General features: G+C 41.1%; 1 protein-coding gene across 1 annotated transcript in view; it reads left to right on the forward strand.

Moving 5' to 3' along the window:
• The window catches only part of PRTFDC1 (phosphoribosyl transferase domain containing 1), a 100,976-nt gene that overhangs the window by 65,551 nt on the left and 14,686 nt on the right, over window positions 1–20,739 (forward strand). Inside the window, exon 4 of the mRNA XM_080688228.1 lies at window positions 18,680–18,745. Coding sequence (XP_080544354.1) covers window positions 18,680–18,745 — 66 coding nt within the window. The remainder of the gene's footprint in view (window positions 1–18,679; window positions 18,746–20,739) is intronic.

Below are 20,739 nucleotides of genomic sequence, written 5' to 3' on the forward strand. Positions count from 1 at the left end.
TCAGGGAATGTAAAGAAGGAGCAAGGCAGGGTCTGAGCCCCTTTCCTTAACATACCATGTTCCTTTCTGCATACAAGGCCCAGCTCAGTGCTGGGGAACCTATAATATATGCCGTAAAGTCCCCATCCTCAAGTTGATTTCAAAATAGTAGAAGTGAACAGATTCAGAAATAATGAATGGGGAATAGCCAGTATAATAAGGAAGAAGCAGATGGGGCATAAGCTGGTGCTAAACATAAAGGAAGTGCATTGGCAGAAGAGATCCGTTCTGGCTAACTGTGGTGGTGGGGTGAGCATTGGGTGACGATTTATAGTGAAAGTCAACCTTCATTTGTATATCTAAAGAAGACGATGATTTTGAGAGGCAGAGATGTGGCAGAAAGCATTCTTGGTAGAAAGAACAATCTAAGATACAAAGGTGTAAAAGGTGTTCCCTGGACTTAGCCAACAAGTTGGCATGAGTGGAACGTAGACCCTGGTGACTCTGCATGTGGCCTATGGGACCTGCCCCATCACCATCGCCTGGGAACTTGTCAGAAATGCGGGCTCTCAGGCCCCACCCAAGACAGGATCACAGTCTGCACGGTGAAGAGGAAATATAGTAGCAAGTCACACAGAAAGGTAGATTTTGATCAGACCCAAGAGAAAAGCTGTTGAACATATGGGTAGGTGGAGGCTTTGGAGCAAGACAGAAGGTTAATCTCTGTTCAACATTCCGCTCCATCACTTTCCAACTAAGAGGCCTTGAGCAAAGTTACTTAACAAAGTTACTTAAATTTGAGTGATAACAGTACTGTTACCTCATAGGATTTTTTAATGGGCTTTCTTTTCTGGAGAAACTTTAGGTTCACAGAAAAATTATCCCCACACAACCAACCACTATCAACATCCTGCACCAGAGTGGTACATGTGTCACAACTGATGAACCTACATTGACTCATCATTATCACCCAAAGTCCATGGTTTACCTTCAGGTTCACTCTTGGTATACATTTTATGGGTTTGGGCAAATGTATAATGCCCTGTATCCATCATTGCAGTCTCCTAGAGTATTTTAATGCTCTAAAGATCATCTGTGCTCTACTTATTTATCCTTTCCTCTCCCAATCCTGGCCAACCACTGATCTTTTTACTGTCTCTATAGTTTTGCCTTTTCAGAATGTCATATAGTTGGGATCATATAGTACTCAGCCTTTTCAGATTGAATTCTTCCACTCAGTAGTATGCATTTAAGGTTCCTCCATGTCCTTTCATGGTTCATAGCTCATTTCTTTTTAGCACTGACTAATATTCTGTTGTCTGAATGTATCACAGTTTATTTATCCATTTACCTACTGAAGGACATCTTGGTTTCTTCCAAGTTCTGGCAGTTATGAATGAAACTGCTATGAATATCCATGTGCAAGTTTTTGTATGGACATAAGTTTTTAATTCCTTGGGGAAATGCCAAGGAGCATGATTTCTAGATCAGACGTTCTAAAATATTGTTAGGATTCATGTAACTAATGTCCTCAGTATCATATCTGGCACTTAGTAAATGGTTCTCAAAGTCAGGCTTGCCCCTAATATTTAAGGGGCTCAGGGCAAGAGTACAAATGCAGATCTACATACCAGAGGACAAAAGAGTTAACTTTAAAGTTTAAATATTTAACTTTCAAACTTTTCAGCTTTAGTCCTGGTGGATGTGGCTCAGTTTGTTGAGTGTCACCCATGCACCAAAAGGTCACTGGTTCTATTCCTAGTCAGGGCACATGCCCATATTGCAGGCTTCCATTCCCTGCAGGGGGCATGCAGGAGACAGCCGGTCAGTGTTCTGCTCTCACATAGATGTTTCTCTCTCTTCTTCCCTCGTTTCCTCTCTCTCTAAAAATCAATAAAAATTAACACACACACACACACACACACACACACACAACAATTTGCAGCTTTGTCCATGACCAGCTCACATTTCTACCCACCTGAGCTGGAGACTGAAGGGGCCATGCTCATCCCTGCAGCTTGCAAGCCTGAGCAGAGCATGTGTCTGCTGGGCAGGGCAGAGAATATGCTGGGCCCCGAACCAGCTCCTGGGTGGTGACTGAGCCTGCCTGAATCCTGCACGGGACCAGCCCATTTAAGCTCTTCAGGGATCTGGAGCAGCTAGGTTCTTCTCCTTGCATACCTTTCCAATTCAGATGCTGCCTTCCAACTCAAACTGTACCTTCTGAGCAGAGAGGCAGGAGGGAACACAGTTATCTGGGCAGTCGGTCTCTTACTCACCTGCTTGGATGATTTAGGCCAACTTGAAAAATCTCAGCCACTCTTTGGTATCCCAAGGTAACTGTGGTTTGCTCCACCACCACTCTGCCCACCACAATTTAGCCCTGTATGGATGGGGGGCAGGGAACAAGGGCCAGGTCAGCATACATGTGCTTATTGTCTAATTCCCATTATCTCAAAGTATAGTAGAACTTTCCAGAAAACTTCCTTATAAGACCAGAAAGAAAAAAGCAAATGTCCCTGTGCTTCAGTATTTGTGATATTCAGGGCCCCTCATGCCTGGCTGTCAGATTGGTCCTGCCCATTGTGATGACAAAATTGGACTTTATTTTCAGAACATGGGCATCCCCCAAAATATTTTGAGCTGAAAAGTGACACAAGATAACAGAACTTTTTGGACCCGTATATAGTTGGGTGGGAATGAAGATAGATCCAGTCTAATGCCAAAAGGCAGTGGGTGTTCTAGAGGTTTCCCCGGCATGGGATCTGCCACCAGTTCCCTCCCTCGGCCCTTCCTGGTCACACTCCCATCCCCCAGCAATCTTAAGAAAGGTTCAGGAAATCTGGTTTAAGGTATCATTACTGTTGAACAATTTTTATTTGTTGTTGTTTTTTTTTAAGTTATAAGTCTTTCCTGCTGTTTTTTGTTTGTTTGTTTTTAAGGGAGAAAAATGTGTGGAGAAAATAGACTTTCAAGAAAAAGTCACCACTGATAAAGTGGTGGTGGTACATATTTTAAAACACAAATTGTACCGGAGTCTCCTGGGCCATTCGGATGTGTCAAGAGGCCCTGCATGTTTGTCCTTCTGATCCATATTTTAAAAAGATAATTTAAACCAAAACAAGTCCATACCAGTGTTTAAAACAGAAGGATATCCTGCTTCAAGGTGGCAAACAGAGTTCATGTAAACCAAAGTCCCTGAATCTGTTTTCAGACTGAGTTTCCTCTTTCCTGGGGTCTGTTATAACTAAATCAAAGTAAAGGCCTCTTTTATTCTCCCCCCTCCCTTTTTCTTTTTCTTTTCTTCTGTCTTTTCCCTCTCTCTTGTTTTTTTTCTGTGTGTGTATGCGCATGCGCACGTGTGTGTTTGTGTGTGTGTGTGTGTGACCTTGCATTATTCCTTCTAACCTATAGCTTCTTCATATGATTGTGGTCCCTTATTCTGACCCACATCCCTTTATCTTTCATAAGAAAAGTGCCTTTCTCTGTTGGGTGGGGATTACTCTTAGCTAACCCATACCCCTCTTAGAGACTGGGTGGAGTAGAATACCAATCACAACAGAGTAATAAATCATTATCAATAAACAGAAAGCCACATTGTCTTTGAATAAAGTCACATCATGTTTGTAAAATTAGACACACCAAAATCAGGAAGTACAGAATATATTTGTATTTTTAAATGAGCTGAGTTGTAGATACCAACATATATATATATATATATATATATATATATATATATATATATATATATATATTTCCCGGTTAAAATGCTTTTAAAATATCCTTTTCTAATTATTAAATGAATTACTGATATTAAAATGTCTTAATGCATTTTTCATATTTTTAGTGTTCAGAATTCACGTGGCTTCTTGCATTCAAGTGTTAAAAATATTGAGGAGGCTGTTTGGGAACTGAGATAATAAAATAATAATCATGAGAATAAGAAAAATATAGTTTGGGTGGCAGTCACTCAGACATAACAAAGGAAGGTTGATATTTTTTTAGTCTTCCCATCTTCTGTGTTACTCAGGTTAGCTTCATTTATGTCCTCCCACTTGAGTTTCACAGATATTTTTCATATGTGTTAGTGTATAATTTTTTTCTCTGTCTACCATTGGGCAATAAGCTTCTGAACAGCTGGAGAAAGAACTTAAAGCAAGGAAAACTAAGTGCTGCCTGAGAACACTTTGTGCCTAAAGTGGGTAGGAAAAGAAGTATTAAAAATATAGCTAACAGCTTTAGCTTGTTTGGCTCAGTAGATAGAGCATTGGGCCTCGACTGAAGGGTCCTGTGTTCGATTCCTGTCAAGGGCACATACCTAGGTTGCAGGATCAATCCCTGGCTCTGGTTGGGGTATATGCGGGTGGCAACCAATCAATGTGTCTCTCTCTCACATCGCTGTTTTCCTCTCTCTGTCTCTTCCCTCTTCCTTCCACTCTCTCTAAAAATCAATGGAAAAATATCCTTGGATGAGGATATATATATATATCTCACATGTCCTCAGATGCTTAAACATCTGACATCTCAGCAAACATTGGATGCCACAATGTGCCAGCCACAATAAGAATGAAAATAAGGCTGCTATGCTAAAGGACTTTACATTCCATTGGCAATTGGTACATTCTCAGAAAATTTCATTTGGGCATGGCCTATTGACATGCAGATATGTATAAGTGTTACTGGGGTGCAGATGAAGTCCCAGGGACTCCAGAAAAGCTTCCTAAAAGAGATGATGCCTGAACTTGGAACCAGACAACCAGTGGGTCCAGGTTGCCAGTCACTACTTGATCCAATTAAAAGCAGAGACAGGGTTGAATCATGTATGAGTGTTTATTCCAATAATGCCAGCAGTATGGGAGAGCAGCAGGTTATCCATGAAAATCTGCTCTGTGCTGCTCCCCATAAACCATATGGAGTAAAAAGACAAAGATTACATGGGGAAGTAGACAAAAGGAATAAGAATGGGTATGCAAAATAAAAATGAGTATGCAGGCATGGGGACGTAGGCAAAAGGAATAAAAATAAGTATAATGGTTACAGATTACAGGCAATGCAGGCTGGGAGTTTGCAAAGGGTGAGCGCCAAGGTTGTTAATCTTTCCATGATAATAGAAAGTTCTCGGATTAGAATCGACCACATTCCCAGGTCCCAGGGCATACTATTCCCAGCCAGATCAGAATATGCTTTCTTTAATCAGAACAAAATAATCACGGTAAACAGAAGATGATTAATATTTCTTATAACTATATCTACTCTCTACTATTCCATTTCTGCCCCTAACAAACTTAGTCTTGAAGAAGAGTAAGAATTATCCTTGTGAAGAAAGATAGAGCGTAGTGGCATGAGCTACCACAAGCTAAGACTTAGAGGATAAACAGTGTGGTATAAGCCAGGAACTCCTAGATCTCAGTGCAGCACAGTGGTGTTCATTGGCAGTGGTGAGATGTGACAAGTAATGTTTCATTAATAATATTTATCAACATTTGCAAATATTGACTTTTCCTGTAAATTAGCAACATATCTTAGCCGAGGTTCTTTTGTTTACAGGTAATACAAATCTGTTTTAAATTATTGTAAGCTAAAATGGTGGATTTACAGTATAATAAGGAATTGGGGTATCACATGATCCCCAAGGTGAAAAGGCAGCCAGACCTAGAAAAATGTCAGGATTCCAGCCTTCTATTCTCACGGTCTACCACAGGTCATCTGCCACCATCTTGTAAAGCAGTTTCAATGTTTACTCCTTGCTCTACTGACTATAAATGGCTCCATAGGATAACCAACAGGGTCTGATAAGAGATGGATGATAGGTTCACAAGTAGGTCAGAGCATTATCTTCAGGTGGCTTCTGTCTATTAAGGAAAAGGATAGAAGCAGCAAAGTGGAATATGCAAATTATGCCCATCAAATGGTCCACTTTAAAGCTTTAGACACCACAGCATGGAAACTGAAAACCCCCCAAAAGCACGCAAACAAGGTCATTTTCAACCAAGGCTATCACCACAATACAGATGGCAGTGGCAGGATATGAGTCCTCCTTAACCACATGCCTCATGGGTTGCAATCAGCCTCAGTCAACCCAACCACAGAGCACATGGCATACATATATTAGTGATGTGCTGAGTGAAGTGAACCAAGAGTACATCGCAACCAAAGTTAGAAAACTCAGGTAGTTGTGCAAGTTTCTTAAGACTAGAGAGGTAGATGGTGAGAACACAGGACCTACCTTATGTTCTGTTTATTATTACATGCCAGGCACTTTTCTAAGTGCATAATGCATATTCTTTTAGTCCTCCCAATAATACTATAAGTTGGAACTATTAATATACTCTCTTTATAGATAAGGAAAATGAAGCACTGGGAGGTGAAATGACTTTCTCAATGTCCTACAACCCATAGAAGGTGGAGCTGTGACTGGAACCCAGGTGTGAATGCAGGGGACAATAGTCTCCTTCTTCACAACTCCCCCCACATAGATTGTACGGATGAATTTCTAAACATATACAATCTCAGAAGCAAATGGATAATTAAATGAACAAGAAACCCAAAAGAAAGTCATTTCAAAGGAAGAAAACATTAACATGGTAGTTTTCAAACTTGTTTTGCTCCCACCATGTTGCTTTCAACCAAACCAATATAACAGACACCAGCGGAGCTGGTCTGTGTGAGGCACAAAAGCCACACCAGCTCTGACTGCACTGTGCCCTCCACTTTGGCCCAGGCAGGTTAAGGACTAAGGGACTCAGTTAAGAGTCATATTCTACACCAACCACTGGTTGAAAAGAAAATGGGATACTAGAGTCAATTCACCTGTCCTCATTATCTGACTTGGTATTAAGTGTTAGAGTTAAAAAAATTTTTGTCAGCAGTTTGCAACATTTTAATTGGAAGCTCTCCAGTTTGATCATTAAAATTTATTATAATAAACTGTTTTTGGTACTGTTTTGCACTCCTATCCATTTTATATAGTCTAGATAACCTTGTTAAGCACAGGAGAATAGCTGAGACCAATGATTAGGCTATAAAGGTGTGGGAGGAGCAAAGTTAAGCATCTGTGGAGGATGAGAATATTGAGAAAGCTTCTGCATGTACAGATTTTAAAGAAAGTCAGCTCTGACTTTGGAAATGAATAGCTGAGAGAGTGGTTCTTTTGTTTATTTTCTTGCCTTTTCCATTTCTGGTTCCTCAAAAGGATAGGAATTCAGGATATTTATTCTTCCTCAGATAGGTTTTTGCTAAACATTATCTAAGAAGTCCACATTCTCTGCATGAGGTATTGTTACCAGAGAATTAAACTCCCCCATCACTCATGAGAGCAAGGTTCTTGGGGTACCACTGAAATAAGAATTTTCAGACGCTCTCACGGGAGAATGAGATGTGAAAAAAGGCTTTATTTGCATGAAGTTACATTCCTCGGGTTCCAAAGTCCCATGTCCTTTGAACCAGTCCTGAAAAAGGTAAAGCTCCAGCAGGGCCAAGAGCAAGGCCAGTGTCCAAAGCTTCTGTTCCATGTTGCAGCCAGGTGTAGTTCAGCATCCAGGCTAACTAAAGTTCACTAGTCCATCATGGGAGTTCCACGTGGCGCAGCCCCCTGCAATGGGAGTTCCAAGAGGGCCCAGCACATGTGAGAAAGTAGAGAGAGTAAAAACCAATATAGCTCACTTCTTTGTTTAAAAGTTTAAACATTCAGGTTTCAAAATTGTAGTGGCTATGCCCATCCTGGCCACTAATTTGTTCCAGGTGGGACTGATGGGCAAACACCTTCCCACATCACTCAGACCTTACTGAACATATGTCTAAACTGCCTTTGTTCAGTCTCTTCCCCCACTGATCAGTGGGGAATAGACTTGGAGAGTGTTAAGTGCATATATGGCATGCCTATATTATCTAGTCTCCCCTTTCCTCCTTTCCTATTAAATAACAACCAGGTTATTATAACAGCATCAGTATCACCACATCTGCTGGGCTGTTTGGTGTGTTTTTTTGTTTGTTTTTGTTTGTTTATTTGTTTGTTTGTTTGTTTTGTACCTGGAGATGAGGTCACCTAAGCTCATATAGTTTCCAAAATATTTCTCCCAAGGATACCTAGACTCAATGTCAGAGGTTTCCTTTACTACTTAAATAAATCCACTCCTCTACCAACACTTCTACCAAGATGTTGATTTCTCCTAGCCATTTCAACTCACTTATTTACTTCATTACCACAACCAGGACCCACTTTTATGTGTTACTCTCCAAAATGTACTATGTGCTTCTTTCTTCTAGGAATTTTGGGGATATGGGTTTCACCAGAGTAATATGGAGATAAGCAATTCTAGGACTGAACTGGATTCCTTCACTTACTAGCCAACACCATTTTGGACAAGTTACTTAAACTAAAATTCCTCACCTGTAAGTTAGGTATTAAATAATACCTGTTCTGAGCTCTACTGAACCTTAGACAAATACATTCATATGCAAACTCTTTTAGGCCATAGAAAAAGATAAAGAGGAAGGTCCAAGATGGTAGAGTAGGTGGAAGCTGCACTCACCTCCTCTCATGACCACATCAAAATTAAAACTAAATTATAGAACAATCAACCTGGAAAACCATCTGAAGAGTAGCTGAACAGAGGTTCTATAACTAAGCGTATAAAGAAGAAGCCACATTGAGACTTGTAGGAGGAGCAGAGATGTGAAATAGGCAGTGGTTGAGAATCCAGAGAGATATCTCAGCTGCAAAGCTCCCCTGGAAAAAATGAGAGTTCTCAGCCCGACACTGGCTCCCCAACTCAGAGTGCTGAGAAAAGGAGCTAACATGACATCTGGCTGTGGAAATCAGTGGGGATTCTATTTACCCCTAGGGAGACAAAGGTTGCTGGAAACCCAGATGTCCTCTTAAAGAACCAACACACAACTCTCACTCACAGACACTCACCCTGGGATCCACAGCAGCTCCGGGGTCAGGGTGCCAGAGTCATACAAGAAGAGGCTAAGTTGTGTGGTTTCTAGGCAAGGGCTGGAAGGACAGCCTTCAGTCCCTGTGTTGAGTCCTCCTACCACACAGCCCATGGGAACCATCTTTCCTGGGTTAGGCACTCCCTCAACAGGCAGTAGCCTGACACTGGCTTCGCTCTAAGGTCCCACGATAAACAGCTAGTGCATGGCTGGAGATGGGGCTGTTGTCTCACTCTGCCTATAGGTGTCACCCATTCCTGTGTGGAGCCCTTCCCCCACACGACATTAGCATGGTGAGTTACACTAGCTTCATCCTGACCATGCCCTGAGGTCCTGCCCTTACCGGCTCACACACAGCCAGAGGCTCTGTCTGTGGTGGCTACTAGCCTAGGCCTGTGTTGCATTCCTTCTTTAAAAAACCTCCAGGAATTCTGGTCAAGCTCTGGAGTTCCAGAAACACAGGGAGAAACTGAGTTGTCTGGCTTCAGGGCAAGGGCCATCTTCCAACAGGGCCAGCTTTCCTAGGTTAAGCCTTCATTCCACACAGTCAAATCTGAATCTGCTTTAGCATGGTGACTCTACTAGCTCCACCATGGTGACTCCCTGAGGCCCCACCCCCACTGCAATGGTCCAGGTGGGTGGTAGCTGGCCTTGATGAAACTTTTGCTGAGTGATCTCAGGTACATCACAGCTTCCAAGTTTGAAACAGTATTAACCTGGTAAACACCACCTCCCCCCCAGCTACACACACACACACACACACACACACACACACACACACACACACCAGGTAACTCCCTGAGAACCTGCCACATGTAACTCATGTACTACCGAGGTTCCTGCAATGGTTGAGCCTAAATGGCAGGTGGCAGCAGATTTCAGGTGCCTTGGGCCTTTTGCTGACTTTCCCCAGGACCAGTACTGGTGGGAGATGGCCTCTGTTGTCAGCTTGTTGGCAGATGGCCTCCCACACACACCTAGTTCCAGTAGAAGCAGCTACAATCCATGGATCTCTTTGTACCTTCTAACAGGTAGCCCAGGGCTGGTCACTGGCAGGGTTTGACATTGGCCTGCACTGGAGTCACTCCCAAGAGGCTCCAGAACCAACACAAATGGATGATGGTTTGGGACTACACAGAACACCACCCAGTTAGTTCTACAAATGGCACACCCAAAGAGAGGTCTCAGTAAGCACCAGACCCTGATGGGGCAAATTCCACTTTGTGGGGTCAGCACCTTCAGACCAGCACATACACTGTGGTTGTGTCCAATCCTGATAGACAGCCAGCCTGAAGGTCAACCCACAGATGTGCCAACAGCATTCAAGACTCAGAGATAACAGGAGGGCACACATAAACCATACAAGGGATAATCCTAGAGCACCCAGCTAAAGTGATCAAGAAGATTGCATGACTGTACCCCACAGGACACTACATCAGGCCACCCTACCAAGACTGGAAGACATAACAGGTCTACCTAATACACATAAACAAACACAGAGAGGCAGCCAAAATGAAGAGACAAAGAAACATGCGCCCAATGAAAGAACATGAGAAATCTCCAGAAAAAGAACTAAATAGAATGGAGGCAAGCAATCTACCTGATACAGAGTTCAAACAATGGTTATAAGGATCCTCAAGGAACTTAGTCAGAACTTCAACAGCATAACAAAGGACATAGAAACCAAAGAAAAGAACCAGTGAGAAATGAATAATATACTAGAAGGAATCAACAGCATATTAAATGAAGCAGATGATCAGTTCAACAATTTGGTAGCAAAAAAATATCCAATCAGAGCAGCAGAAAAAAAAAACAATTCTTTTAAAATGAGGCTAATTTAAGTGACCTCTGGGACAACATCAAACATAACAATATTCATATCATAGGACTACCAAAAGGAGAAGAAAGAGAGTAAGGGATTGAAAACCTATTTGAAGAAATAATGACAAAACTTTCCTAACCCGGTGAAGAAAAAAGACACAAAAATTCAAGGAGCACATAGAGTCCCAAACAAGATGAACTCAAAGTAGCCCACACTATGACACATCATAATTAAAATGGCAAAGATTAATGACAAAGAGAGAATCTTAAAAGCAGCAAGAGAAAGACAATTAGTTACCTTCATACACTATCAGCTGATATCTCAATGAAACTTTGTAGGCCAGATGGAGTGGCAAGAAATTTTCAAAGTGATGAAAAGCAAGGACCTAGAACCAAGACTGCTCTACTCAGCAAAGCTATCATTTAAATATGAAGAAGAGATGAAGAGCTTCCCAGATAAGAAAATGCTAAAGGAGTTCATCACCATTAACCCAGTATTACCAGAAATGTTGAAGGGAGTTCTTTAAGAAGAAGAAGGGCGGGGGGGGGGGGGGGGGGCGTAGGGAGAAGAAACATAAATATGAACAATAAAATGCCAATAATGGCAATAATACCTACCAATAATCACTTCAAGTGTAAATGGATTAAATGCTGTAATCAAAAGACAAAGGGTAGCTGAATGGATAAGAAAGTAAGGTTGTCTACAAGAGACTCACTTCAGATCAAAAGACACACAGAGACATAAAGTAAAGGCATAGAAAATGGTATTTCATGCAAATGGAAACCAACAAAAAAGCTGGGGTAACAATACTTATATCATACAAACTAGACTAAAACAATGGCAATAATGAGACAAAGAAGTACATTACATAATGATAAAGGATTCAAGACAACAAGAGAATATAATCCTTGTAAACATTTATACACCTAAAATAGAAGCACCTAAATATGTAAAGGAAATATTGATGGACATTAAGGAGAGATTGATAGTAATACAGTCATAGTAGGGGACTTTAACACCCCCATTAATATCACTGGGTAGATCTTTCAGAGAAAAATCAATAAGGAAACAGTGGCCTTAAATAACTCATTAGACTAGATGGATTTAATTGATATTTTTAGAGCATTTCACCCCAAAGCAGCAAAATATACATTCTTTTCTAGTGCATATGGAACATTTTCCAGGATAGATCACATATTAGACTCTGCCGGGCCAGCACAGCCAAGGGTTCAGTGAGCCTGATGGGAGGTGGCGAAGGATTGAAGAAAAGACAGACAAAGAGAATAGGCTGGGGCTCAGTGGATCTCCTGTGCCTGGCTGAGGCCACAGAGAGGGATCCAGGAGCAAGCCAATGCTTTATTTTATAGCCAGAGGTAAACAAGGTAGTGGTCACCATAGTTACAATGTTCTTGTGAGTTTCACTTGTTTTGGCAGCACTTGCTGCACCTCCCACAGCCCATTAGCTACCTAGGAAGGATCTAGGGGCGTCATAAGGTCAAGCTTAATTATGCTAAGAGGGCTGTGCCCTCTAACCTGGGACTTGTTTGTGGCTTTGCCAACAGGTCAGTCTGAGGCTTAACCCTATAGCCATTCTCTACATTAGACCACAAAACAAGTCTCAATAAATTTAAGGACATTGAAGTCATATCAAGCATCTTCTCTGACCATAGTGGTATGAAATTAGAAATCAATTGCAAGAAAAAAACTGAGAATCACACAAACACATGGAGACTACATAACATGTTACTAAACAATGAGTGGGTTAACAATGAGATCAAGGAAGAAATCAAACGATACCTTGAGACAAACGAAAATGAAAACACAACAACCCCAAATCTGTAAGACACACCAAAAACAGTCTTAAGAGGGTATCTTGTAGACAGCATATAGTTGGGTCTTATTTTCTTGTCAAGAAACAAGGGAAATCCCAAACAAAGAATCTAATCTTAGACATAAAGGAACTAGAAAAAGAATAGCAAACAAAGCCCAAAGTGAGTAGAGGTAAGAAAATAACAAATATCAGAGTGGAAATAAATGAAACAGAGTCTAAAAAAAAAAAAACACCAGACACACAATACAAGAGATCAACAAAACCAAGAGCTGATTCATACAGCAAAAAAAAACCATAAATAAAATCAAAATACAACCTATTTGCCAATTATACATTCAATAAGGGGTTAATATCTAAAATTTATAAAGAACTCATTCAACTTAACACCCTCAAAACAAACAACCCAATTAAAAACAGGTAGAGGACCTGAATAGACACTTCTTAAAAGGTAATATACAGATGGCCAATAGGCCTATGAAAAGATGCTTTATATCACTAATCATCAGAGAAATGGAAATGAAAACCACAAAGAGATGTCACTTCACATCTATCAGAATGGCTATCATCAATAAATCAACAATAACAAGTGTTGGCAAGGATGTGGAAAAAGGGGAACCCTCATACACTATTGGTGGGAATGCATGTGGGTGCAGCCACTATAGAAAATAGAATGGAAGGTTCTCAAAATAATAAAAATGGAGCTGCCTTATGACCTAGCAATTCTAATTCTGGCTATATATCTGAAAAAACGCAAAACACTAATTCCAAAGAATATATTCACCCCTATGTTCATTGTAGCACTAGTGGCCTGGTGCACGAAATTTGTGCACATTAAAAGGGAATAAATTAGAGCAAATATTTTAATATTACTATTTGCCCTTTCTCTATAATAGAAGTGTCAGAGATGAAAGAAAATTATTAAAATGTATATGAAAATCTCCCTCCTGTCAGAGTCTGGGGTGTGACATGGGACCTAGAGTCAAGTCCCCTCCCACCACCTGCACGCACTTTGAAAACGCAGGAGATCCCGACTCAGCTGGCCTCACCCCCGTCAAGGCCCTCCAGGTCGGGGGCACAGCCTCAGGTCTCCCATCAAGCCCTGCCGGGCTGGGGATATAGCCTGAGGTCCCCTGTCAAGCCCCTCCAGGGATGGGGAACAGCCTGAGGTCCCCTGGCCTGGTGCTGGGGTGGGGGGCACAGCCTGAGGTCTCCTGGCTCAGCAGCCTGAGATGCCCCGTCAAGCCCCACTGGGCAAGAGGCATGGCCTAAGGTCCCCGTCAAGCCTTGCGGGACAGGGGTCACAGCCTGAGGTCCCTCGCCCTGGCCAGGTGCCATGTTGCCTCAGGTACCTTCTGTTCAGTCGTGACGTTGCAGTGTCCAAGCTAATTTGCATATTCCTCTATTATATAGATAAATTATTTGCAATAGCCAAAATATGGAATCAACCCATGTACCCTTCAACAGACCAGTAGATAGAAAAAGTAGTGGTACATACTATATACAATGGAATATTACTTAGCCATAAAAGAAATGAAATCTTACCATTTGTGGCAGCATGGATAGTATTACGCTAAGTGAAATAAATCAGACAGAGAAAGACAAATACCATATGATTTTATTTATATTTAAAAGCTAAAGAATAAAATAAATGAACAAACAAAATAGAAACAGACTTATAGTTTTGAAAAATAGACTGGTAGTTACCAGAGTGGAGGGTGTTTAGGATACTGGGTAAAAAGTTGAAGGAATTAAGAAGTACATATTGGTCCCAGCTAGTGTGGCACAGTGGTTGCGCATCAACCTATGAACCAGGAGGTCATGGTTCAATTGCTGGTCAGGGCACATGCCCAGGGTTGCAAGCTCGATTCCCAGTGGGGGTCATGTAGGAAGCAGCTGATCAATGATTCTTTCTCATCATTGATGTTTCTATCTCTCTTTCTCTCTCCCTTACTCTTTGAAATCAATAAAAACATTTTTAATAAAATAAAAATTATCACAAGGATGTTAAGTTCAGCATAGGGAATATAGTCAATAATATTACAATAACTATGTATGGTGCCAGGTTTTTACATGAATTATCAGGGGGATCACTTTGTAAATTTATACAAAACTAGAGACCCGGTGCATGAATTAGTGCACAGGTGGGGTCCCTCAGCCTGGCCAGTGATTGGGGCGATTGGGCTGTCTCACCCAGTCCCAAATGGGGCCAATCGGGCCAGCCGGGGGGGAGGAACCACGGGAGGTTGGCCAGCCGTGGAAGATTGGCCGTGGGAGCACACTGACCATCAGGGGGCAGCTCCTGCAATGAGTGTCTGCCCCCTGGTGGTCAGTTCACGTCATAGCGACTGGTCGACCAGTCATTCAGTCGATCAGTCATTCAGTTGACTGGTCATAAAGGTTGCTTAGGCTTTTATATATATAGACATATAGATAACATTGAATGTCTACTGTAATTGAAAACTGAAATTTTTTAAAAAGAAAAAAAAAAAAAAAAGAACCACCCACTTCATTATATGAGGCCAACATCATTTTGCTTTAAAACTGTAGGCCAATCTTATGAAGATAAGATGAAAATCCCAAATAAAATATTATCAAATCAAAACCAATGACATTTCAAACCAGTAGGGAAAAAAAATAAACAATTTAATAAATGGTATTCAGACAATTCACTATACACATACTTGGGAGATATAAGTTCCAGATGAATTAAAGACAAATCTAATATTTAAAACATGTTATAGAAGGTGAAGAGATTAGCCAAAGAACATATATGCATATCTATGTCCCATGGACATAGATAACAGTGTGATGGTGGCCAGAGGTGTAGAGGGCCCCCTGGGAAGGCACATGGGCATTTTTTAATTATTGTCAGCTGAACCCAGTGGCATCGGCAAAGCCATGCCCTGGGAACACGCCTTGCCAAAAAGGCAAGGGTGTTGTCAGCTTGACCTTCATTTCAGCCTGTGGTGTGGGGAAGTGGTTTTGATATCTAAATCCAGCCTAGCACCAGGAATGCTCAGGGCCTACTCAAGAATGCAAATAATCTCCTTTTGTCTTGACCTTTTTGTGAAACTTCCTGATATTTGGGATATAAAATAAACTCGCTGGATTGGCTCTGGGTCCCTATCCCTGTCTCTCCTCCATCAGAAGAGGACGGTGGTCCCACCCGGTCCCAGCTTTTTCCTTCTATCTCTGTGTCTTGTCTCTTTCTTTTATTTCTCAATCCCCAGCCGCCCCTACTCAGGAACTGGACCCACTCTCTATCTGCGCTGGACGCGGAAAGAGAGAAATACCTACACAGAGGGAAGGGGACAGAGGCTGGGTGGAGGTGGGTAAAGGGAGAGAAAAAAGAAGACACCTATAATACTATCAACAATATCTTACCTAATAATAGACAAACATGTAAATTGACCGTACCTCCGCTATGCCCATAGCCAATCAGGAGTGAGTATGCAAATTAACCTGACAAATATGGAAGGTTAATTTGCATATGCAGCATGGAGCAACGGCTGGGGCAGGACACCTGCTATGAGGGGGAGGGAGGGGAGCGGAGGGAGCTACAGGAGCAGTGCTCCAGCCGGGAGCGGAGACTTGGCAGCTCCCAGGTGGCCAGGAGCAAAGCCAGGGGAAGGAAGGCCTATTCTTGCATGAATATGATGCAACGGCCTCTAGTAAATAAATAAAAATAAACACATTATAAACTTGCACTTAAGTAAGACCTTCTGAAATAAGACTTGCTTAGCACCACACCCTACTGTGTGACTTAGAACACATTATTTAGCTTTCTGAGGTATTGTGTTGTTTTTTTAATCAATAGAATAGAAATGATAATAGAAGTATTGTGAAATACACTCTGATCTGGCAAAGTGAAAATCTCATTTGTTACATTAAACTTTGTGGTTTAATAGTTGTACTAGTACTGTATACCTCAGTCCTCTGGAGGTACTGAAATTTTATTTTTCCTGCTGCTATTAAGAACATATTTGAGCCTGGCTGGTGTGGCTCAATTGGTTGAGCATCGTCCTATACACCAGGAAGTCACTGGTTCAATTCCCAGTCAGGACACATGCCCAGGTTGCAGGCTTGATCCCTAGTAAGGAGTGTGCAAGAGGCAGCTGGTCAATGTTCCACTCTCACATCGATATTTCTTTCTCCTTTGCTATCCCTGAAATCAATAAAAACATTTTTTTAAAGAACATATTTAAGTCCAACTGGTGTGGCTTGGTGGTTGAATATTGACCTATGAACCAGGAAGTTGAGGTTCAATTCCCAGTCAGGGCACATGCAGGGTTGTGGGCTTGTCCCTACTGTGGGGCATGCAGTAGGCAGCCAATCAATGATTCTCTTTCATCACTGATGTTTCTATCTCTTTCTGCCTCTCCCTTCCTCTTGGAAATCGATATATATATATATATATATATATATATTTTTTTTTTTTAAGGAACATATTTGAGTCTAATATGCAGAAATTCTTCTTCTGTTAACTCCTATATCTTAGCACCTCTAGAAATGACAAAATTTTCTCCTTCAACATTTTTGACAAGTTCTTAACCTATTGACATGATTGCTTGCTAATATATGATTATATATGTCTGTACAAAAACAGCAAAAGATCCAGGAATTCTGGATATTCTTTTGATTTTCTCCGTTTAAGATTCATTACCACAAGAAGAAAATAATTATTTTTAATCCAACTTAATGGGTCACTTTCAAGAACTCTCTCGACTCCTTTGCAGTAAGGAGTGAATGCCTTATCAAGCAGATGTAAAAACATGTTAAAGTCATTTATTTTTCCTCTTAAACAAAAAGATAAAAAGACAAACCCTGTTTCATTGGTAAAACTATTATACTATTTATTTGCCTGATGTTTTTTTTTTTTCCCTTCCCTGATGACCATTTCTATTATAAAGTAACTCTATGTCTAGATTGAGACTCAGTTTCAGGTGACAGAATCCAATTCAAACCAACCCAAGAAAATTCCTAAGGGAATAAATTGGCTTTGGTAGGTGGAAAGTCCAGGGCTGGGTATATCTTCAGGTATGGCTGGTTTGCATGGTTAAGGCCTAGCTCCACCTGATACATATGGAATGAATTCCCCTCAGAAGGAGGCGGAGCCGTCTTGGCAGAAACAGAGAAGAAAGCACTGAACTGGCAAAAGCAGTAATTGTCCACAGCAGTAATGGGAGATGTGTCCTGGTTCCACAATGTACACATGGTGCCTACACTGTCGTCAGCTCTCTCAGGTCATTGTTTGCAGCAACTCTTGCTGGGTCATGAAGCCTGGAGGGTATTTGCTTCAGTTCTTTGGCTGAGTCTCCGTAATGAAGTTAGAAAACAACTCGCCTGCACTCGGTTTGCTGTTTTTCCCCCATGTTATGTGTTGTGATATTCATCAACAATCCATATTTTGTTTAGTGTGTGTGTCGGGGGGGGGGGGGGGGGTGTAATTAGGACAGGGTGATATACCTTACAGAAGCCTCGTGAAAGCAAATGCTCATAACCTCGTGAGATTTGAGTGAAAAGTCTTCTACAAAAGTTCTGAGTCTCATTTTCCTAGAACTGCAGAGTTCCTGAGGCCTGTCATCCATGTCTGAAGGTCTAAGCGCAGTGGTTCTTGGTACTTAGCCTGTTAGAATTGCCCTCGACATCTGCTGCGGGAAGGGACCTGCGCGTAGGGAGTGGAGGAGGCCTGTAATTGCTTTGGGAACCACAGTTTCATTGTTCCCCACTGCAGACATGTTGGCACAGTTGACAAATGCTTGGCCCACTCCTGGGACTCCCGGGGCTCCCCCCACCCTAGGAGTATGACTGTCTTCTCCCTTTCCGTCTGCCTCAGGAGAAGTTGAGACCCCTTCCAGTTTTCTGTTTCAAAATTAGGTTTGTTTGTCTTCTCTGCACTCCTTCCATTCCCTCTCTCCCCCAGTCATTAGAATGCTTTGTCTCAAGCACAGGAGCAGTGAGTGGCTATTGGTAACCATAGGCAACCAAGAACCTGTATTAGCTATTTGTGCTATCTTTGTGAGGTGCAATCTAGCCACTAGCTGGGTAGACAGAAAAATGTGCTCTACAGGTTTCCTTGTACAGTAAAATATTGTCTTCTCTGTTTTTAGAACGACCAGTTCATGGGCGAGATGCAGATGATTGGAGGTTATGATCTTTCAACACTGGCAGGAAAGGTTTGCTCATGTGACACTGCTCAGTTCGCACTGATGCCTGATGTTGTGGGGAAATCAGTGACCTTCATTTCAGGTCAGCACTTGCAACACATTTCAGACACTCTCCAGGGTTTGCTAATTCATGCAAATAGATGTGTGAACTCTTGTAATGATTTCTCCTTTATAAAACACTCCTTTATAATGCTTCCAGGACATGATGCAGACCAAATCTTTCGTCTGCGAGCTTTCTTCCAATCTTATTTCAGACAACCTCGTATTGCAAAACCCCTTGGCACTCCTTGTTCTTTCTCGTCTGCTCACCCTTTCAGGTGCCTCCTGAAAAGGAGGCTTTTCCCTTTACTTGTCTGTGTTATGTCCCTCATCTATGCCTCAGCACCCAGGCACTTCAGTAAGACGTTTAATACACGTTTGTTGAAATGTACAAAATTTGGGGAGAGAATAAAAAAGACTTTTGTGACAGCACGTTTTTCAGCCCTTTGCCCTTACCCTCTTATTAAAAAGATTTAACCCTTTAGATCATGGGGAAAACACCTTCCATTTTAACATGGAATTCCAAAACTTGCCAAGGCCTAGCAATCCAGTGAAAAAAATTGTTTGGATTCTGACATAAATGCATGCATCGAAAGCAAGAGTGTTTCATAAATCAGATGCTCTTTGCGTCAATGTGACCTGAAGTGAAAGTTTTGCTGTAAAGGAAAGAAACACAGATTTTGATTTTGGTCAGCTCTCCCTCCTGATATATCTTGTATCCATTATCTCTGAACAACTCCAGCTTTCTAAGTAAAATAGCTCAGTCTGTTGCATAAGCTTAATCTCTCCTCTTTGTGGTTGTTATTGTTATGCAATGCCCAAATGGTGGAAAGGAATACCAGTCCCATTTAATCAAAAGATGAATGATAACACTCAGGACACTCCAACACCATAAGGACTCATTACAAAACTGCTACTTCCCTTGACTCTGAAGGCAAATTGTGACATCCAAGTGTTAAATTACTATCTAGTAGTAAATTATGTTCCATAGAAATTGGAATTACTTGATGTTAACATAGCACTAGGCCATCATTTGATGTTACTACTTCAGTGTATAGAATAACATCCTAGAAAGCTAAAATACACAAAGCAATTTCTCAAAATTCATAACTTTTAACACCCCTGGAGTGGTCTTTAAATGATGTCATGTTATTTCTTTTTCTTTTAACTTACCTTTATTTTATCTTTCTGAAATCTATAATTTTATCGCTATTTGAAAATTTGCATGTGTCAGTCCGTGGTAGCTGGTAACCTGAAAGAATCATTTGTCAGGCTAGCGAAGGTTGAAGCCGACTCCTATCCTTCTTACTGCTGGCTAGTTTTCCGTCTCTCCTACCTCAGCTTCCATGATCCATAATGTATCAATGTATGTATGTGCAAGTCTATAGTAATATGTTAATGTGTGTGGAAGATCACCCAACTTAAACAGTACATTTTTATCAAATGGAGAAGTAAACATCAGAGATAAAGCTAGGTTGCAGCCTGTAATATTGTGGAAATATGTCATCAGTATTCCTGAAAGTCAAAAGCTGGCAAGTGATAGTGAACACAGCCCAATATTAAGCTACATCTATTTTATATAGTTTTTGTATGCAAATGTTAGTTCAATATGAAGCTTTGCTTTCATTTAGGAAAAGATGAGGCAAACATAATTTAAGTCATTATACCAAGCTAATATTATTACTGTACTTTTTTCTCCTACGATCTGATAGATATGTTTCTAAATAGCAACTGAATTCTAAGTTAATACACATTTTAAAAATAGACATATAACATATTAGTTTCAGATGTACAACATAATGATTCAATATTTGTATATATTGCAAAATAATCACCATAAGTCTAGGTAACATCTAATTAACATAAGACATTTTAGTACTTTGTTGTATGACATTGCCTTATAGATTTACTAGAGGCCCGGTGCACAAAATTCGTGCATGGGGGGGAGGGGTTCCCCTCAGCCC

This window comes from Plecotus auritus (assembly GCF_963455305.1).
Source record: "Plecotus auritus genome assembly, chromosome: 1".
NCBI lineage: Eukaryota > Metazoa > Chordata > Mammalia > Chiroptera > Vespertilionidae > Plecotus > Plecotus auritus.